We start from the raw sequence: 23,144 nt of genomic DNA, 5'->3' as shown, positions 1-23,144 counted from the left end.
GGGGATTTTTTTTAGGCTTTTACCATTTCAGATTATTCTTGTGAATTTGTACCCCTCCCTATGTGCAATTATTTGTTTAATTCCTTTAAGCATTTAATTTCTTCATTAAAAGAAAAACTGATATATCTCCCTTGTTTTCTTTGCTTTATTGCTTTAAATTATGAAACTATTGTATTTATCTCTTTCTTAATGTGAAAATACATGCCAACGTGCTTTTAATTATTGCATAATCATGCTCACCATCATACTCCACTCGTGCCAAAACAAATACTATAGCAACGCTTATAATGAGTGGTTGCGCTCTTCCTATATCATTACCCCCTAAATTCAGAAAGGCATATTTGCGGTAAAACTAGTCGATCAGCGGTGCAGTCGACAGTTCTGAGCCTTGCCCCTTGAGTTGTCCGCTCAAGGGTACCAGTCTAAACCCCCATAGAAACCTTACTCTGCTTAAATTATGCATGCATCATGGTCAAACCTAGTCGGATCAGTTATGTTGTCTACATAATGATCCTTTAAGATAGCCTTGTCCAAAGTCCACTGGGATTCCCTAAAACCCAAAACGGACGTTGTCACGTTCTGTGCATTTATTTGGAGAACTAGATGCTTCCTGCTAATCATTGATATTAAATAGTCGAGTCCGGTGGGGGAAGGGTCTAACCTTATTTGCCTTGCAGAAATATGAGGCACGAAGTCCCCAGATTCGGCATGGTCACCAACATCCACCCAAGGTTGCTAAGCTGGTGGAAAGATTTGCATTCTAGTGATCAAAATCTCGTCAGAAAATATCTAGGAAATCTACCATCCCTCCTGGAGATCCAACCCAATAACATGATCATAGAAGCTGCCATATTGTTTTGGGATTGTGAAAGGTCCGTATTCCGCTTTGGGAACATTGAAATGACACCTTTGCTGGAAGAGATAGGAGGACTGGCTGGCCTAGTATGGGAAACTCCAGGCTTGCTAATGCCTGAGAATCACAAAGGTAGAGGCTTCCTTAAAATAATGGGTTTGAAGAAGAATCCAGAACTGACATGCTTGAAGGATTCATACATCCCTTTTGACTACTTGTATGAAAGGTACGATCACAGCAAATCTTACCGCACCTACTCTGGCGAGTTTGCCATCACATCCTTGGGACACATCCACCACAGGGTTTTCATCTTCATATTTTGCTTCCTGGGTCTGATTGTATTCCCGACGAAGAAAGGCAGAATTCATACTAGGTTGGCTATGGTAACCAAAACCCTAATGGAGGGGATCGATGGGCATGCATTCAGCACCGTACCCATGATTATTGCAGACATATACCGAGCCTTAGAGAAGTGTCAACGAGGAGCAAAACACTTCGAAGGCTGCAATCTGCTGCTTCAGCTTTGGCTCATAGAGCATCTCCAAAAGGGCAAATATCAACAAGAAATCCGGTGTAGGGACTGGGATGACCACATCGCTTTCCATCACCCAAAGCGAATGAATTACATCCCCGACATGTTTGCCCAGCTTGAGGATGCTAAAGGATGGGTTGAGTTATTTGATAATCTGACCGAGGAACAAATTCAATGGATGTTCGAATGGTTTCCAACAGAGGAGTTCATCGCCCGATCAAGAGATGCACCTTTCCTGATACTAATTGGTCTCAGGGGAACACACCCTTACGTCCCTCTTCGAGTTATGAGGCAAGATGGTAGGAAGAAAGTTATACCCAGGGTCGACAAGATGAGCCATTTCCAAGATGATGGTAGTCCTTACAAGTGCCAAGCACAGCACATGTGGCATAGCAAGATCGTGATGGGAAGAGGCACCATAGAGCCAGACAGGTATCATGCTGGCTGTACTCCTTTCTATTTAGGTTGGTTGGAAGACAATCATAATGGTTTGGGCCAGCCAGGGTTTGTTCGAGGCCACAGGATTATAGACGAAATGGCTGAAGCGCAAGTCAAGTACAACCAGTTGCGCAAAAGGATCCGCGAGTGCGAGAGTGAACATCGCGAAATACAAGAGTCCAACCAAAAGCTGATCAAGGAATGGAAAGATATGGCTACCAATGCCAACAAAAGACTGGGATACTTGGAGCAAGGCATAGTGGAACTGGAAAGAAAGATTCTCAAAAGGGTTGAAGATTGTCAAGAGGCTAAAGGAACTGAAGGTGGATATCTAGCCAGAGCATACCTGTTGCTAGGAATTCGCGAGTTGGGGAAGCTGTTCGACGGATCCAAGGATGCCGAATCTGGGGAAGGTCCTTCTGGGACCAAGTAGATAGGAGTTTATCTTTTTCGCTTTAAAATGTAACAAGGCTAGTGGCCATTAGTAACTTTTATTTCCTGTTTATTTAATGTCAATTTGGGATTCGTCTTATCTTTATCAATGAATTGAGGCATTTAGCATTCCAAGTTCTCCAAATCAACTTGTCGCTAGGCCCACCTCGGGCACAACGAGGTTCCCAGATTAGGACACGCTTGACATTCCTGCACTACGTGTTTAAATATTGCAATACTTTTTATGATCCTCACTAACTTGGTTACCTTTTTTGTTTTATTTTTTTTGTTATTCCCCTCCCCAAAGGTTAGTTCGTGCACTCTGGCAACGTCATCTTATTGCACGAGATCCAGGGGGCCTCCACACTTAGATATCCTGCCTATAGGATCTGTTTTAATAAGTTCTGCATGCTTACTTCCACACTTAGATATCCTGCCTATAGGATCTGTTTATAGAGTTCTACATGTTTACTTCCACACTTAGAAACCCTGCCCATAGGGTCTAATGGCTATAATCAGGCATCCTATTTACAAGGTTAAAATCAGATTCAATATTAGATACCATGCCTATAGGACCAAATCAGCCTTTAATATTAGATACTATGTCTGTAGGAATTAAAATCAGCAACAATAGAGATTATGTCCATAAGATCTGAAATCAGTTTATTTAAAAAATCAGTCTGACTCGTACTGCTCTGAATCAGTTTAAGCAACTTGTTCCTTTCATTAATACGGTTTAGAAAGCATGCCTATAGGATCCAATTTGCTCGTTTAAAACTATCACTGCTTTGCCATTTTTGAATCAGTAATAGATATCATGCTTATAGGGTATCATCAATACACACCTAGGCAAGCCTTAGGTAATAAATGATAAAAATTGAATCCTCCTTTGTTTAATTAGCAACTGCTACAACCAGCAGGCAGGCCTTATTCGGACTTCTTTTCCGAGTTATATAATAAATTGGTTTGCTTCAACAACTAAAACTCCCTTGTCTTAGTACTTTGAGTTCTGGCCCTAAATGTGTTTTATGTCATGCTATTCATGTGCTCTACTAGAGGAGGTATATATGAGCTCTTTAGTTGTTTACGTGTTTTCCCTAATATGCAGTCCTACATGTTTTGAATGTCGCCTTAGTCTTTTACCTTTAAAACCCAAGAGTGAGCCTAAAATCCTCCCTCTTATAGGAATAGTAGTCCTAAATTCCTCAGGGACTGATAGGAATGGGACGGGTAATAGCATGAAATAGAAGTCGAGACCAATCCGCGCTTTAATAACTTAACGGGGTGGGAAGGGTAGATATGGATATGATGACCGGTGCGCTAATACCACGTGTAGCCCCTATTTTGAGGAGTGATTACCGGGTATTACATTGATGTGATCCATATTATAAATAAACCTAGGACCCCCCTTTATATTCGTTAGCATGTTTAGTTATAACTCTTTCAAAACATGGTTTTTATTTTATCACTTACAAACATTTGTGTATTTAAAACCCCCTTTTATTTGAGCCTTGTTTGTTTACTTGTTAATTGCACAAATTCACCAAGAACTATCTGGCGGGGAACCACACTAGTGGATCCTGAGGGGTGCCTAACACCTTCCCCTTGGGATAATTTCAAGCCCTTACCCTATCTCTGGTTATCAAATTTAGTTATAGTTGAACCCCATAGGTGCCCTAATGCACCTTAAAATCGTTAGGTGGCGACTCTTCAAAATTGCAAACCCCTTTCCCAAAAGGAAAGAGTTGTCCCAACCGAATGTCACAAACCCAATTTTCGAGGAGGAAAAGGGGGGCGCGACACATTGTATAAAGATGCTAGTGAGCTCGTCAAGAGATGTGATGAGTGTCAGAGAGTTGGTGGAATTTCCAAGAAGGATGAAATGCCTCTCACCACTATTTTTGAGATTGACATTTTTGACGTGTGGGGCATTGACTTCATGGGGCCATTTGTGAGTTCATTTGGTAACACTTACATTATGGTTGCTGTTGATTATGTTTTCAAATGGGTTAAAGTTGTGGCTTTTCCTAACAATGAGGCACGAAGTGTAGTGTCTTTCATGAAGAAATTTTTTTTTACAAGGTTTGGCACTCCTAGGGCGATCATCAGTGATGGGGGTTCTTATTTTTGCAACAAGGACTTCGATACTTTACAAGTATGGTGTCAATCATAAAGTGTCAACCCCTTATCATCCCCAGGCTAGTGGACAAGTTGAGGTCTCTAACAGGGAGATAAAGAGCATATTGTCAAAAACTGTCAATGTAAACTGAACTGATTGGTCAAAGAAACTGGATGATGCTTTATGGGCTTACAGGACTGCTTACAAGACCCCAATTGGTATGTCTCCGTACCGATTGGTATTTAGGAAAGTGTGCCATATTCCGGTTGAGTTAGAGCATAAGACCGTGTGGGCGCTGAAGAAGTAAAACCTTGAATGGGATATAGCTGCAAATCTCCGAGTAGAGCAACTAAATGAACTTGATGAGTTTAGGTTTCATGCCTATTCCAGCTCGTCCTTGTACAAGGACAAGATGAAGTACTTACATGACAAATATGCCCAGAACAAGTAATTCAAGGAGGGTGACTTGGTTCTTCTATTCAACTCTCAGTTACGACTATTTTCGGGAAAGCTCAAGTCAAAATGGAGTGGCCCTTTTGAGGTGGTGCATATAACTCCATTTGGTGCTCTTGATTTGAAAAACAAAAATGGTGAAATCTTCCGAGTTAATGGGCACCGAGTGAAGCACTATCTTGGCAAGTTTGATGATAGCCACGTGGTGGCAATGATCCATTTCAAGTGATTGATGGTAACATGCGTCGTGCCGCGACGTTAAATCAACCGCTTCTTGGGAGGCAACCCATGTGTTTTTCTTTCTTTTTGATTTTCTTCTTAGTTTAAGCTTTGTATTGGACTAACTGGTTGTGAAGTTTGTGTAGGAGTTGTTGTGCAGTGCAGGACTATTGCTGGAAAATATTTGCCTAAGTGTGAGAATTATGCTGACCGCCTTCAGAATTTCGCGGTCAGCAGTTGCTTTTCGCGGGGGCGTAAATGGTCAGCGGACGCGGACGCGGACTTGAAAAGTCCAGAATAGCAACTCTCTGAAGTTGTATTCGCGTCCACGGTTGAACTTTCGCGGTCCGCGTTGCTCTTTCGCGGCCGCGCTTGGTTTTTCGCCCTCAACGGTCCAGTCTGCAACAGCTCTTCAAATCAGGTATAGGAACGCGGTCCGCGGTAAAATTTCACGGCCGCGTTCGGGTAGGTTGGTGGGGTCTACAGCTTTTAAGTATAAATAGGAGGTCTTTAGGCCTTTTACCCTTTTCGAACCTTGATTCCTCGCCGGTCAATATTACTGTTCTTCTTCCTCTGAGTAATTCCAAATCTTATTCCACTAATCAAGAGTCCATTTTCTCTAACTTCTACAACTGGTATGTTCAATTCATTGCATTGCTTTTATATATTGTTTTTCTTTTCTCTTAGTTTTAGCTTCTTGTCTTTAATTCGGGTTTCATAACGTCCCATAATCTAAACATTGATACCTAAAATTCATGTGGGTAGTTTTTACGCACTTAGTGGGGGAATGGGGTTATTAACTATGCTTGTAATTTCTCATATTTTGGTAAAAACCCTAGCTTGCATAGGTTGTTCAGTGCCAGTGAATTTTGAATTTCGCGGTCTGCGGTCTACTTTTTCGCGTTCTGCATTGGTTAATCGCGGCTGCGGCTAAGGTTTTGCGATCCGCGTTCTTCAGCTTCAGAATAGATTGATATCAGTTTTCGCGGCCGCGCTTGCTTTTTCGAGGTCCGCAATGATCAATGTTCAGAGAGGTAGTAGTCTGATCCTACCCTTTTCACGGCCACGGTTACTTTTTCGCGGTCCGCAGTAGGCACTTCGCGAACGCAATCATTTTTTTACGGTCCGCGGTGCCTGGTTCTGGGAGGCGGTTCTGCAACTTTACTGCAATGTTTTATAAATCCTTGAAGATTTGTTCTGACTTTCCTTCTTTGTTTGTTTGCTACAGACAATGGTCCGATCGCGAGGAAAAGGCAATACATCTAAGGGGAGGGCAGAACCTTCCTGAAGACGGGGACGAGGAAGGATCAAGTTACCCCTAGCAACCCAACAGTCCATTGGAAAGATGCGAAAGGCCATCAAAGCTGCGGATAGAGCAGCGGATCACTCCGACACGAGTGAGTATGTCCCTTCCCGAGAAGCTTCGGAAGGGGATACTGTACCCACTCATGTCCCAGATTTCCCGGAGAGGTACCGACTGGTGGATGTACCCACTTCCTCTACTGAGACGTCTGATGACTCAGAGGGAGGCAGTAAGGCGTCGGGATCATCTTCCCCACCTGCTGCAACTCCGGCCTCACCAATTGCCCCTGCCCCTGTTGATATTGATGTTGATGATGCCGAGGTCCCGGACGATGGGCGAGGGGCTGATACAATTGTTGGAGGTTTATAAAGAACAAGAAATCCGGAGGTGTGGCAGCAAAGATTTATGAGTAAGTTGGCCTACCAGAAATTCCGAGAGTGGTGACCCCAAAGGTCACTCACCCTAGAGAGGCAATTCATTAAGCGAGACCTGCTCCCCCACAATCCAAATGTAAAGAGGAAATTTAACGAGAGGGTAGGGTGGAAATGGTTCACCAGCAAAGTTCCGGATGCCAATGTGTTTCTTGTCAAAGAATTCTATGCAAACGTGGCCCACATCAAAAAGGGCACCACAGTGACAAGATTCTGGAATCTGAGGATCCGATTTGATGGCCGAACATTGAATGAGTATGCCGGTTTTGAGAATGTAGAAGCAACATAATATCTGGAAAAGATGGCACTTGGATAAGCAGCCTGTCCATGGGTGGGGGAGATATTAGCCCCCACCGGCATGGCTCACAGTAGGGTTCCCAATAGCCAGAAACACCCCCAGCTTTGAAGCAAAAGGGTGGTTCGCCTTTGTTTGCAGCCGGCTGGATCCGTGTCAGCATGACAGTGTCCTCCCACTCACCCGGTGTATTTTGATAGCCTCGATCATGGCGGGGTATCCCATCAATATGGGGAACCTCATGCACTACAACATCACAAAGGCAGTGGGGAAAGATGAAAGATCCTACCCTTACCCCAATTTCCTCACCATGTACTTTGAGGATCAGGGAGTTGAGAAGAAGAGTTATGACACCAAGATAAAGCCAAAGCAGCCCTTCTCATGGTACAACACCAAAGGTCCGGACAACCCTAAAGCAAAGGGTAAAGCTGTTATCCCCACTAGCCAGTCTAAAGAGCCAGGGGTAATGGCCGCCGGATCAGAGCCATCCATAGCAGGGGGATCCTCAGCTGTCGTACCTCCTCCTCCATCCGGGCCATCCATCACCGTGCCATTGTCTGCCATCTTCCTCTGCCTACCCCCAGACTGCACTGAGGCTTTCTCAGACTCTATCCAGTATTAACAACTGGATGCAGGCAGCTACATCAAAGCTGTCTGTCCTATCCAGTGCAGTAGCAGCTCAGTCAGCTCCGGCATAGCCTTAGGTGCATACATCAATGGAGGAATCGTTGAAGGAGCTTCTGGATAACCAGAAGAAGCTCCTAGACAACCAAAAGCTTATCATGGCCACTTTGGATACTCAAGGAAAAGCTATCAAGGACCTGGGCAAGGAGGTCAAGAAAATAAAGAATACTCGGGCTTCAAAGGAGTCAGTGGCGCAGCTAAAGAAGGATGTTGAGAGGTTCACCTCTGCTGGAGACATCCCACTGGACTTACTCTTGGAGGAGCATAACACAGCAACACAGGCAACAGAGCATGAGGCACCAGCAGATGGCCAGTCTGAGGAGCCGGCTGCCACTACATAGGCCGCTACAGAGATGATCCAGATGCTAAGCAACCCCGTGGTCCCCCAGACAGATTTGGAGATACAGTTAGAGGACCCGGTGGGAGTTGTTGATCCTATGCAGTCCGAGGACCCCATTGATATACAGGACCCGATGCAGACCACATAGGGAGTTCTCTTTACTCTCTATCCCTTCTTGATCTTATTTTTACTTTTAGCATTGGGGACAATGCTAGCTTTTATTTGGGGGGTGGTCCTATTTTGATTTGATGACTAGAATGTAATAATTATGATACTATTTTTTCTTTATTTTTACTTATCGTTATTTTTCACTTTTGGTATGTATATAACTTTACCATTTATTTTTCACTTTCGTTATTTTTCACTTTTGGTATGTATATAACTTTACCATTCCATGTATATATTCATTCCCATCTTGTATATATTCGTTTCCTTCCATTTTTTTATACATATTCATTTTACTTTTCGTAGTTCACTTTATAACTTCTTGTGATCTTCTTCCTTAATAGCTTAGCTTTTTACTTTCTTTAGTAGCTACTTTATTTTGAGTTCTTAGCTTCGTGATCAATAAGCCTTTGGTTTTTTTAATGCCACGGTTCTTTCCAAAGGTAGATGTTGTGTGAACCGGGTGGCTCTTCCTGATGATGGATGGCGTGACAACCTTCTTAAAGGTTTGAGTCCATTTTTTTTATGTTTTTGTGTAAATAGTAGTAATGAATAAAAGTGTCTCAAGCAAGTTTCACTTGGGCCTAGCACATTTACCTTTGACCTTATGGTCAGAAACAAGTTGATTTGCAAAGAATGGTGCTAGTTGTGACCTTTAGACTCTTGTGTTGAGTAAACAATCACCGAGTGGCTTCTTGGAGCCATTTGTATTGCTCAATCTTAGCTAGGGTTGTTGTGGGCCCTCGACTCTCTCTCTTTAGCAATCCAACAGCTTGTGAGGTGAGGTTTTAATTTGCAAATCCAAGTCCCGTGCCAATAGGTCTAGAACTTGCCCCGAATGTTTGTCTAGGTGAAATTCTAAGTGTAGCTCGACTTGAGAAATGAATATAGGCTCTCCTTGATCCAACTTGAAACTTTAAAGCATTCATAGCCACCCAAATATGATATCCCTAGTCAACCCCGTTGAGCTGAAGCCCTTGTTCTTTCAATAATCATGATACAAGCCTTTATCCGTTCTATAATGACCCTCTCTTGGCACCCGATCTTTCCTTGACACAATTGGAAAAAGCACAAGTTTGGGGGGAGAGACGAGGAATGTGAAAGTAATAGAAGGTAAAAAATAAATAACGGGGAAGGTAAAAGAAAAGAAAGAAAAGCCAAAAAAAAGTCAAAAAGAAAGTGAATACCATAGAAAAATAAAGGGATTCAATGGAAGCAATGATGAAAGGCTTGGAATGAGTAGAAAAGGAGAAAAATGATTGTCATGAACAAGAAAGGGTGACAGTGTGTCTCTCTAGTCCCCTAAGGAAGAAGAAAATGACTCAAAGAGTCAAGAAAGTGTGAGCCGAAATGAGAAAATGAAATGCTTAAGGAAAGATGAAACCTTCATAGACCGATATATCCTACCTTGAACCAAAAGCCTTCATTACATTCCCATAAAATCCCTATATGATTTCAAGTTGAGTGAGCTTACATTAGTGGTGATTTACATAAGGGGAAAGCTTATGGTACTTAGAGCCGGACTTGTGACCTTTCCTTGAGAGAGATGAGCGTGTTTTTCCACAATCCTTATTTTGAGTGCTACAATCTAAAGTGAGATCTGCTTATGGAGAGTAGAGGAGTAAGAGTTTGGGTTCCACAATGACCTACGTAGTAGAAAGAGATTCCTTGGTGAGTTAAGTCAACTCTTGATGCTCTTGTGTCGCACTAGAGCCATGGTTCTAAAAAGGTTGTTTGTTATTAATAATGCATTTGTATTGAGGGTAATTGTTAGTCCCAATTGATGTTTGATGAAGTCACCTTAGGACAGCTAAAATTTTCCTTTCTTTTTTCTTGTGGAGGTGGGAATTATTTTGTTTGCTTGAGGACAAGCAAAAGCTTAAGTTTGGCGGAGTTGATAACTATGGATTTTAACCTATCTTATGCTCTCTTTTGCTTAGGTTTTGGATCAAAATTGTGTAAAAGTATTCCCGAAAACTAACTTACTGTGCTTACTTGCAGGGTTTGGTAAAAATGAGGCACAGATACCAAAATAAACTCATGAAGGAGTAAACTTGCACAGGTTAAAGACAGGGAACTAGAGCGTGGAGAGCGGACAAAATACGCGACCGCGTGAGGACCACCGCTGAGGCGTCCACAAATACGCGGCCCGCGAAAGTGAAGTTCAGAGAGGCAATTTTGAGCAAAAAGGTCTACCGCTGACTGTGATGAAAAAGCGCGTCCGCGGAATATCAGACGCGGCCGCGGTGGTAATTTCGCTGAGAGCGGTGATTGAAGTTCAGAGACTCTGCAAGTTGAGCTTAGCTGAGGAACGCGGTCCGCGTCCAAATTATGCGGCCGCAGTTGAAGCTAACGCGAAGGCAGTGGCTTTTACGCTGTCCACGAAACCATGTCCAAACCAAGCCCAAAATTGAAGAAACGCGGACCACGCTCATTATTACACGGCCGCGATAGCTCAAGCGCGGGCGCGGTCGAAATTACGCCTCCGCGAAACTTCCGCAGGGGCATTTTTGTCCAGGAATTTTTGCCTAGTATAAATAGATCTTTTTCAGATTTTTAGGTTAAGTTTTGTAAAGGAGAACACGTGAACGACTGATTTTTACCTTTTTGAGTAATTTTAGAGTAGATTCATCTTCAATCTTTAGATTTTCATCTTGTATTTGAATATTATGGTTTATATTTCATCTCCATCTTTGATTTCTACTGTTATTATGAGTAGTTAAACCCTACAGCTAGGATTGTGACCCAACCCTGGTGTAGATATTTAATGGGTCTTGAATATTAGGGCTTAATTATTTATGGGTTAATGATATCTAGCTTAATTCATGCTTTAATGTAGAATTGGTGGTTGCAAACACTGATTCGTGCCTTGATGACTTAGACTCTTCTTGAGAAAGAGAGACTAAGTCTAGAAAAATTAGGCTAACAAGGAGTTGGGGTGCATTCAAGAGATTGATAGCCCCAATTAAAGGGTTAAATCTAGAGATAGTAATACCCGACTTGAGCCAACATCATTTGGTATGCATGAACACCCATTTGGACTTGAGAAAGTCAAATCGGGCAAAGTCACTCAAACTATCGAGAGGTATAGAGTGAGCATTTATGTGTGATGGTTATATCACGACCCCAATCATAACAAGCTTGCCCTGAATTCTCGATACCCGTTAGATATCCACCTAGGCGAAAGTCACTACCCTAGTCCCTTTTAATCCTTGAAAACAACCAACAAAAATAGTGTACTTAGCTTATTCTAGCACATTATAGTATAGCATTAGAAGTAAAAATCAATCGTGGACATGTTTGGAGGTGCAATTTGGAACAATAGGCACATCTAGATTAGTTAGATACCTAACTCCAAATCAATTAACTCCCTGTGGAAATCGATCCCGACCTTTGTTGGGTAAAACTGCATCGATCATCCTTGTCACTCGCTAGTGGTACAGGCTTGGAACCGATCACGTGTACATTGCATCATGTTGCATGATTCAGATTACTTTCACTCGTATGGTGTCTTGGCAAAGGATTTGAGAAGTTAATTTTGGAATTAGAAATTTTTATCCATAGTTAATAGAGTTGAAACAAGTTAAGTCAGCTTGGTAAAATCCCATGTATGCTCATTAAAATTTATAATGCGCTCCATCATTTTCTTTCTCCTATAAGCTCAATAAAATTTGTTCTCTATTGCATTCTGTCTCTTCCCCTCTAAACTTTGGTCTGAATTCTTGAACATATGATTCTTCAAGAACTTACCAATGAAAATTACCATTTCTACCTTGACTTTGTTTGTGCAACATGTTGCTTCGCTTGGAAGCTGACGAGGTATTAACCTGGAGTCTAAGTATGCTTCGAGCATAAAGAGAATGAGTTTGTTTCCTCTTCATCTTCCACCTCTTTTCCAGTACTCTTGTACATAAAAAGATGGGAACATGAAATTATGCATCATATAATCTGGTTCAGCTGGTGAAATAGTGCTACATTACTGGAGGAGAAGTTACAAGAAGTATACAGACTAATAAAATTAAAAGAAAATCCATATCAAAAAGTAAAATACAGTTGACCTGGATTTATTACCTTTGGTCCATAAGGAACTTTATGTTTCCCTGAAAAAATAAAAAAATAAAAGATTAACCATGATAGCGAGTTTTATGCCTGTGTGTTGTTGCACTCCAATCCTATGCAGATACGTGGAATATTCGTGTATTCTCATATATTTTTTTTACTGGCAGGAGTCTTTTGGTGCATGCTAAAATTGGGTCTATACCTTTTTTGAAAGCTACAGCGAAGCACAAACAGGGATATACGATGGACAATGTTTAGAAAGGCATGTCAATTACGATCAGCTAATTTAGTTCTCTTACTTCTATTCCTTTTCTCTACTACGTTCGTTTTGCAAAAAATAAAATAAGCTAGACTAACAAATAATCCCTACAGGAACCAATATTTTGTCAAAGGTAGGCAAGAAAGGAGCCTAACCATAACATGGTGGCTGCACTATATTCTTTTTTAGGAGATGGAGTGGCTGCACTACATTTTATCAATTTGTAAATTGTATATATGTGATCAGATTTACTCCCATGGATGAGTAGAATGTGTCGTTTAGCAGCCTCGCATCATCCAAGAATAAACATTTTGTTCCTATATGCGCGTAAATAATATTCAACCGCTATTATACAATGTAGTATTTTTTTTCGATTTGTTCTTCACTTATAAAATTTTATATAACAAAAAAATTAAATCAAAAATAAATATTTCAGCTTCTACATTATTGGTCCGTGCTGGCACAGGCTATCACTACCTAGTACTACGATATTTAGCATTCAAAGATAGTAACAGTCTATTTTGTATATTTTTGTATAGTGACAGTTTATTTTGTATAATGGCAATCTATTTAGTATATATTTAGTATAGTGGCAGTCTATTTTATATTTTTTTTTGTATAATGACAGTCTAGTGTATATAAATTGTATAGTGGCAGTCTATTTAGTATATTTTGCATAGTGACAGTCTATTTTGTTTAGTGACAGTCTATTGTATATAAATTGTATAGTGACAGTCTATTTTAATATACTTTTGTATAGTAGCAGTCTATTTAGTATATACATTGCATAAAATTTGTATACAGAGTGTATTGTGCATCTTGCAATGTATCTATAATATATCATTAATGTATCCCGAGTGCTTTTGTGTATCCAAAGGGTATAGACCGTTCTACAATGTATAAACTGTGTATATAAAGTGTATCGTGCATTTTACTACATAGTGATGTAGTAAAATGTATATATGAAAGATTTCCTAGAATTTAATATTGTGTTAAAAATTACAATGATGACAGTTATTGACAATTTATATCTATTATATAGTATTATTTGAATGTACATTTACGTTATTAATTAATTTCTGGCTAAAATAATGTCTTTTGGGCAAAATGGTATAGTCAGACCTTTCTATAACGGCATCCCTATATAACAAGACTTCACTATAAAAGCCAAGCTTTTTCGGATCCAATTTTTATGTTATGTTATAATATACGTTCTATATAACAGCACTTTGCTATAACATCCAAAAATATTCAGAACAAATGAGGTTGTTATAGAGAGGTTTGACTGTATCTGGGTCTTGTGCAAATTACTGAATTTCAGGCTGCTTTGCAGATTTTGGGTAATTAGGCAAAAAGAAATTTTGGGTATTGTGCAAGATTGAATTTTGAGAAATGGGTAATAGATTTATTTGCATGACAAAGAAGGATGTAAACGAAACAGGCAAAAATGGAATAGGGTCAAGGAGTAAGAGGAATGAAAGATCAAAGAGGAGGTCACTAATGGAAGAGGAGTTGCTTCATAGGCAAGCTTTATCAATGTCAATCCAGCAGCATCAGTTATCTCAAAGATTTGATGGTGGGTCCATGTCTAGACGTACCGGATCCACTAGCTCTCGCCGCCGCAATGATTTGCCTGATCAGTTGGCTACTAATTCCAAACAGGTACTCACTCACTAACTTCTGTGTTATATGTCTATTAAGAAAGAATTACAACAAAATACACATGATTTTACCCCATAACAAAAAATGGCCCATGTTTTTAAGTTTTACGCGACCTAGTTCATATTGTATATATTTTGAAAGCACTAGCAAATTCAAAATCTGTGTTCTTACAACCATTAATTCTAAAAGCTATGGAGTTAAATTTGTGTTCTCACAACCATTGCTTTCACTCTCTCTTCTTCTCACATCTTCTACATATGCTTCAAGGGGCCGTATATTTTCTGCTTCTCCTCTTGTGTCAAGTGGCTGCAATGTAAGAAAATTGAAGAGTAGAAGTCCACCATTGAAGACCATTCAAAGCTTTGCTTTCGAAAATGGATATTTTGAGTTTGTTAGTTGTTTGGATTGGGTGTTGTCCCAATTGATTGAAAATATCAAAAGAAGTTCAAAATTTAAATTTGAAGTGATTTGGAGTAGATTTGAGCAAGATTTGAGTTAAATTTCAGAAAAGACGCAACGAAGAAGACGAAGTCAGTTTTTTGTATAATTATGTATAATCCTGAATTGAAAGTCTGGGAGAGAGTGGTGGAAATGAGAGTGCGAAGGACGGTGTCTATTTCAGACAACCAGTTCGGGTTCATGCCGTGGCGATCTACCACAGAAGCTATCCACCTTATTAGGAGGATGGTGGAACAATACAGGGATAAGAAGAAGGATCTCCACATAGTGTTTATTGATCTAGAGAAAGCGTACGGCAGGGTTCCTAGGGAGGTCTTATGGAGCTGCTTAGAGGTTAAAGGGGTCCCGGTTGCCTACATTAGGGTGATTAAAGACATGTATGATGGAGCTAAGACTCGGGTTAGGACAGTAGGAGGCGACTCCGAGCATTTTTTGATTGTTACGGGGTTGCACCAAGGGTCTGCGTTCTGCCCTTTCCTATTTGCCCTGGTGATGGATGCACTAACTCATCATATTCAAGGGGGGTGCCATGGTGCATGCTATTTGCTGATGACATAGTTCTAATTGACGAGACACGAGGCGGCGTCAACGAGAGGCTAGAGGTTTGGAGACAGGCACTTGAGTCTAAAGGCTTCAGGTTGAGCAGGACGAAGACGGAATACCTCGAGTGCAAATTTGGGGCTGAGCCGACGGAAGCGGGAGGGGAAGTGAAGCTTGACTCTCAAGTCATTCCTAACAGGAGTAGTTTCAAGTACCTTGGGTCAGTTATTCAGGGGATCAGGGAGATCGACGAGGATGTCGCACACCGTATAGGGGTGGGGTGGATGAAGTGGAGGGTAGCGTCGGGAGTCCTGTGTGACAAGAAAGTGCCACTGTTACTAAAAGGTAAGTTTTATAGAGCAGTGGTTAGGCCTGCCGTGTTGTATGAGACCGAGTGTTGGCCGGTTAAGAACTCACACATCCAGAAGATGAAAGTAGCAGAGATGAGGATGTTGAGATGGATGTGCGGGCATACAAGGATAGATAAGATTAGGAATGAGGATATTCGAGAGAAGGTGGGCGTGGCCCCCATGGAGGACAAGATGCGGGAAGCAAGACTCAGATGGTTTGGGCACATTCAGAGGAGGAGTACTGATGCACCAATGAGGAGGTCTGAACGACTGGCTGTGGTGGGCACGAGGAGAGGTAGAGGGAGACCTAAGAAGTATTGGGGCGAGGTGATCAGGCAGGACATGGCGCGACTTAGGATTACTGAGGACATGGCCCTTGACATGGAATTGTAGAGGTCGAGCATTAAAGTTGTAGGTTAGGGGAAGTTGTGAATATTTCTACAGCGCACTAGGGTGAGACTAGCCAGTTAGGAGTTAGTCTTAGGATGCTACTGGTCAGCTACTGATGCAGGGCTTTATCTGCTGGATATTATTATACCTTCCATCGTCTTCGTATTTCCTATATTTCTTATATTGTTGTTATTTTATGTTATGTTATGTTATGTTATGTTATGTTTTTTATTTTGAGTCTATTGATAGTACTAATATATCATCTCTTGTTGCTTTCTTGAGCCGAGGGTCTCCTGGAAACAGCCTCTCTGCCCATCGGGGTAGGGGTAAGGTCTGCGTACATATTACCCTCCCCAGACCCCACTTGTGGGATTATACTGGCCTGTTGTTGTTGTTGTTGTTGTTGTATGTATAATCTTGTATATGAGTGTATAAACACATTTTATATACTATTATACACCTTTATACAAGCGTCTGTAGACGAACTTCTTTCACTATTTTCAGTTGCAATTCTTGTTCAAAACCAGTCCAAATCTCCATTAAATGACTTCAAATTTTATATACAACCTCCTTACACTATGTTGCAATTCTTGTTCAAAACCAGTCCAAATCTCCATTAAATGACTTCAAATTTTATATACAACCTCCTTACACTATTTCTAACAAGTCTAAATAACACCCAATTCAAATTTCTCAAAAAATCAAATTCAGAATTTAAACCCACATATTTAAGCTTTTAAAAATCTAATTTTCATCACCCAAATGGATTTGGTTTGTTGAACTAATATTTGAGTTACAGTTACTGATTCGAAAATTTAACTTAAAAGCTTGAGGAATCATTTTTAAAAATTAAATAGTAATTTTGAAAACCTATTGGAGATGGATGTTGAATCTTAACTTATTATTTTTGGGCCTAGTTGAAGCCTAGTTCAATCTTAGCTATAAAATTGAAAAGTAAGGAGCCTATTTGTTCTTATGTGAAATTTTCTCATATATATTCATGCCCATACAAACATTGGAGACATTTACAATCACAAATGACTTATGTCAAAACAAACGCGCTAATCTTTTAACTTATTTTGCTACCCCGAGTTAAGTGGTCATCCCCTTGTGAAATATCACCTACTAGCAGAACAGCATATAAGCTGGACATAGTCGCACGCTCAAATGGAGATAAACCTTAGACCTCCTCGGTTACCAGGCTAAGTGCATTGATAAATAAGTTTGTCATTATACCTAGTAGATTTTCTCTACGTGGGCAGAGCCAAAGACACTGGAAGACGGTGAAATCAAAATGATATATTTTCGTTTTATTTCCAAAATGATGAGCTAAACCTCACCCCGAGTGCTGGTAGATGATCTGTGCTCTAGGGCATTTCGCTGATAAAGAGATGGTAGAAATGACACAAGGTAGCCACTCTAAGAGGCTGTTATTCAGAAATCAGGCAGTACATCCTGAATTCAGTTTTTTGTTCAATATTTAAGGACAAAAATGTCCTAAATTGTCCTGAAGTTAGGATTTTTTGCTTAAAATTTCAGAAAAAATAAATACTAGCTAATCTCTAAATAGATCCCTGAGAATGGCTATGTGTGCACTTGCCCCTTAAAGATTAGTTACAAGTTACAAAATATTTGGACATATGTTTTGCATGATTATATATTAACGTAAATAGTGATTTGAGGCGAATCACGATAAACAAATGGCGCTTTGTCATCCAGTTTAGGGTCACCAGTCGATACCCAAATTTCTTGAGATGAAGAGTTTGTCAATGTACAAAATGACAGTGCCAGATGAGGCGACATAATTTTGCATCTGAGTTCTTGCGGAGGCTTCTGAAAATAACAGAGAAAAACAACAAACTCATCAGACAGAAATGAAAAGAAACAACCACCGGAACAGGCCGGTGACCTATTTACCAAGATCTGTATACATGGACTATAAGGCATTATATAGGATGTGAGACACAAAGATTTAGGTGGCCATGAGCACTGATATGAGGTGTGTCTACGGACCCATTCTAAATTATAAAAAGGCAACAATCGTGTAGGTAGAAATAGAATGAAATGAACAACTGTCGAAAAGATCTTGTCAGCATACAAGTACAATCACTATAATAGGAACAATTTGTTCCCTGAACCAAACAAAGAGCAAACTCAGTTTTGACCCCCTTTGTCAACAATTAGGAAGCTAAAACCAAATAAGTAATGAAACAAGCAGGATATGAAATTTCAAACTTGTGTCATGGAAGTCCTTCCCAAGGGTGATAGGAGAGGCAGACACAAACAAAAATCCTGATATTTGGACTTCGGTGTCATAGCATAGGAGGGAGCGGCTATCCAACAATCAGGATTATGATGTCCTGGTATTTCAATTCATAATTCACTTTAAGCCCAAAACAGGTTGTGCCATTAAGAATCTAAGCAAATTACTGAACGAATTGGACGAAGCTAAATAATGGTAGATCCAGGAATTTTAACTAGGGCATTAAAAAAATTAGAACTTGAGACCTAAAGAAAATTTTGAACTATCTTTACCACACTGCCACTACAAGGGGATTCAAAAGAATATACGCTGTACGATTTTCCGACAAAGGGGATTCAATTGAACCCCTTTCATTAGCTGTGGCTCGGCCACCAAACCCAAACCAAGTTCACTTCTGAACAAAAGTTACTGAACTAGAAAGTGCACTAGACTTGAAGTTCTATTTCAGGGTACGTGAGTTGTTGGTTGGGTCAGAGATACAGTAACTAAGTTGAACCGCACACTCACCATCTTCATTAAGCTTGTTCATCAGCTGTTGCCGGGTGGGAAGGGCATACATTCCTGCAGACACAGCTTTCCTGATGGCCCATCCATGATATGGAGCAAACACTTGTTGATATGCTTTTGATGCTGGATCCTTCAAGGAATTCCCCCTGCCAAAGACAGTTACCAAATGTGAACATCAACTATCGCTATTAAAGCTGAAAACAAAGATACCTGTTAGAAGAGGTCTGATAAGACCAGTTAGTAACCGATAACATTCAAATACTACGAATCTCAAAGTTTTGCCATAACATTTCAAAATATTTAGCTACATCCCAGCACCTAAGAAGAATGAAAAAACAAACCAAGAATTTGAGATTTATTTATCCTTGCCAAATCGGCCACCAGAAGGGCAGGTATATGTGAATATCCACCGTGTTAAACAACAATTGATTTGCAGAATAGAATAAAACTCCATAATATGTTGTGACTTGTTACTGACTTCCATGCACCTTAAAGTCAACAAGTAAACTAAAGTTCGAAATTTAATACCTATAATTACTTATGAACATCAACCTATGTTAATGATTCCCGACCACATGGGTAGATTCATGTGAACATCCATCAGGTCACGCCAAAAACTGTAATTTCTCACTCAAAGAAAAGGTGACACACGCATCAAGTACTCTTTCACTGTCCATCAGGTCACGCCAAAAACTGTCATTTAAAATATGCAAATATGCTTTTTGGGGGGATAGTAATGTTTCAAACTGCTATGCATGAAGTTCACGCCTACCCCTCCCATTCCCCTCTTTAGAGAAGGAAAAGAGATAGTATTGGTTCTCTGGCGGGAAAAGTAGGTATTAATGAGTTCCATTAAAGGGTTTTATGATACTCTGGCCATCTGAAAGGTTTAAAGACGAGCACAACTAGGTAATGTTCTTGCAGGTTGAAATACAGAAGTTAGTCAAGCACATAACAAGTTTAACCAAGCAAATTGAGGGCCCATTATTGTGTAATGACCAGTCATACTATCAACAAAGTTAGCAATAATAAATAAACAAGTTGGTAAACATTTTCCCTGTTGCAAATTTCATGCTTAATTTTGATTCTTCTTGTCAGACTTCCTCATCTTAACCATCAAATCATCTGAACTTGGATAACATCTGTTTTCCAATCATTTTGACGGAAGCTCATAACTTCCTGTCTTCTTTCTCTTATTCTTCTTCAGCAGCAAAGAAGAGAAAGACCTGGTGAGAAACCAAGTTGTAAAACCTAGAACTTGTATACTTCCTCAAATCTCTTTCTCAACCTCGACTGCAATATTCCTCAGCACCAAGCTAACGGGAGGTTTCTTTCTTTCTTCCTGAAGAACTGGCTACACGCCTATACCTCATAGCAATGGCTTTACAGTAGTGGTCTATAGGCAGAGAAGAGAGGGAGAGTTCAAAGACGATCTTGGGCTTCTAAAACTAGTGTATGTACCTGTACAGTTAATCCACAAGTTTATGGAATTTCATATATGTATGTCCCTGTTGCTGGAAAATGCTGTTGTCAGAATAGGAGTATATTTTATTTTTGATTGGTATTCTACCTCATTATGTTCTGTTCTCCCTTTCTAAGTACAAGAGAAATGTCGTTCGGGTGAATCTCTGAACATCTGCAAATCTGATGTTCACAGAAGTTGACATCTGACGTGTCTGTAACCCAGAAGAAATAGGCCCATGGTATTAAATAAGCAGGCAGTTTATATACCAAAGGCCTGCCAGAAGAATGGCACAGAACTTGAAAATTACTCAAAAGTCAAAACAGAATAATAAATTGGCTTTTGGACCAAAAAGGACTTGGTCAAAGTTTGTAACATCAACAGAAAATTAAGAACGTAGAACACTTTAAATGCCATGCCTTTGGATTCCAAGCTTCTCAGCCAAGAAAAGTTTTTCATAGAGGATATTTTCAGGTGCTATCAACCAATAAACTGTTTTTCAAGAATTTGTGAGATTCATAACAGGAATTGCTAGTAATAAAGGAAAAATATAAGCATAAAGGAAAAAGATAATAAGCATACTCTGAGGCTATAATCTGCTCGAATAAAACCTTAACCATATCCAGCCCACGTTTAACTCTTAACAAGTTCCTTGTATGACTACCTGCCCTCCTCACACAGTCTGCTTGAACATCTTGATCCATCATCGCTTTCAATGTAGTAATAGACTTTGATGCCTCTGCCAGATCATCTACCTGTGGTCACCATTAACAATTGCCCAATTACTCGATCAGCAATATTTTTGTGAAAAACTGCATATATTCATGTGCAATATATGCTGCTACCACAAGCATATGTTACCAAAGGAAAACCAACTATCGATGGATGTCAAAGGGCAAGCCTTTTGCTTTAAGCTATATCCACATTCGGAAATGTAGTGCGTGTAAGACGATCAATATACTGCTATATGAATACCCAAAAAAACAATCGAGCTTCCCAACAAAAAGGCAGATGAGACAAGTTATCAGATTAATAAACTTAATAATATCTGTCCATTCCAGCTTTTGATAATCAATTTGATCAATTTCAACTCACAATATAGCTTAATTCAATAATTAAATTTGAATACTGGAAAACAACACAAAATGTACGATCAAAAACATTCCACTTTAACCTTTGAAAAGTAGAAAATAAAACATATTATGGTTCACAAGGAGTAATATTTACCAGCTTCCATTCAATAATTACACATTAGATATAATGACAACAAAAATTTATCCGGAAATAAAATCAAACAAAAAGCGAATTGAATAGTGAAATTATACAGTTGTCAATCACAGGGAATGGAAGGATAACCTTGGCGACGTAATCGAGCTCGGCAAACTTGAAGGCGATACCGAGGCAGCGGAAGAGAGGGGAGACCAAAGTGCAAGCGCGAGAGAAAGGGGCAACTTCCAGCTGAACAGCTTCGTCTAGGGTTTGAGAATTTAAAGTGTTGGCTAGGTCTTTGAACGCATCCGCCATTTTCCTAAGGGGCTTTTCCTCGGCTGTGTGATTCGCCATCGAATCGGGCGCTGCGGTTTCGCCGGAGTTTTGAGGTAATGTCGGTCTGGCTCCAAAATATGTATTGCCCGACGATGGTGAAAAATGAAAATGAATCTAATTCCGAGCCTTTGTTATTCTTGGCACTCTATCTGTTCAGGTGGACTCCAGAATTCTGATCTGTCTTCTTTCTACTAACAGATTACACTAATAAATATGGCTGGAAAGGACAAAGCGAGATAGGCTTTAATTGAAGTAAATGTCCGAATTTGTCTATGAAGGAGCACTATGTAATATGTAGGGGAAAGGATCCCCTCCAGTGAAATTATGTCCAGTAATGTTCAATAGCAATACTGATTCCTGCCATGTGTCTGCCCATGTTATCTATGGTTGAGATTTAATTTTGTAATATACAATTTAAAATGGCAAGACAATTATGAAAAAAGGATAATGCTAACGGTGGACGTTTCCATTGTAACGTGCCTTTTTTTTGTTAATGAGTGTGTAGCTTTAACCAAAAGAAAAGGTCTAGAGCTTTAAACACTCAAATATATTTTCGAAGAATTGATTGAGTTATTAACATGTAACCTCTTATTATTGCGCAAAAGGAATGGTATCCCAGGCTTCTGCTATCTCTATCCGTGCTTTTTCCTTCTTTTGTTCTCCCCTTTTTTGNCGTCATCTTTATTTGTCACAGTTACACCCACATTCTAATACCAGGACAGCATTCCATCTCTTCTAAATTCTACTAGTCTTAGACTTCTTTGAGTTCATTCAGGCTATACTGAGCTTTCTATAACTTAGCGAAACCATTAGCTCTCTTCTTTTAATGGTCTTAATCCCGCAGACTTATCCAATCTCGTCCCCTTCTCACTCGCCCTTTCTATTCCTTACTCCTGTCTTCCTAAAACCTTGTCGCTTTACCATACTTTAGCTTGTGACCTACACATATCTATTTATACTACTCGCAACCTTCCTTCAACTTGCTTGCATCATAGATTTCCTTGTGTTATTCTGGAACATCAAGCAAGATATCACATCGTCTCTAACTCTTCTTTACTCAGCTTCCATTCAATAATTACACATTAGATATAATGACAACAAAAATTTATCCGGAAATAAAATCAAACAAAAAGCGAATTGAATAGTGAAATTATACAGTTGTCAATCACAGGGAATGGAAGGATAACCTTGGCGACGTAATCGAGCTCGGCAAACTTGAAGGCGATACCGAGGCAGCGGAAGAGAGGGGAGACCAAAGTGCAAGCGCGAGAGAAAGGGGCAACTTCCAGCTGAACAGCTTCGTCTAGGGTTTGAGATTTAAAGTGTTGGCTAGGTCTTGAACGCATCCGCCATTTTCCTAAGGGGCTTTTCCTCGGCTGTGTGA

General features: G+C 40.1%; 1 protein-coding gene across 1 annotated transcript; it reads right to left on the bottom strand.

Moving 5' to 3' along the window:
- Positions 1–17,384: 17,384 nt before the first annotated feature.
- LOC109220745 (accelerated cell death 11) lies at positions 17,385–22,051 on the bottom strand. The gene is made up of 4 exons (XM_019385211.1): positions 21,572–22,051; positions 20,798–20,970; positions 18,754–18,899; positions 17,385–17,816 (listed from the first exon to the last, which is right to left on the bottom strand). The coding sequence occupies exons 1-4, from the start codon at positions 21,776–21,778 to the stop codon at positions 17,710–17,712; spliced, it is 633 nt and encodes a 210-aa protein (XP_019240756.1). The 5' UTR covers positions 21,779–22,051; the 3' UTR covers positions 17,385–17,709.
- Between the last annotated feature and the right edge of the window lie 1,093 nt (positions 22,052–23,144).

This window comes from Nicotiana attenuata, unplaced genomic scaffold (genome assembly GCF_001879085.1).
Source record: "Nicotiana attenuata strain UT unplaced genomic scaffold, NIATTr2, whole genome shotgun sequence".
NCBI lineage: Eukaryota > Viridiplantae > Streptophyta > Magnoliopsida > Solanales > Solanaceae > Nicotiana > Nicotiana attenuata.
Note: the sequence above shows the minus strand (reverse complement) of the source record. Positions and strands in the feature narration are given on the sequence as shown.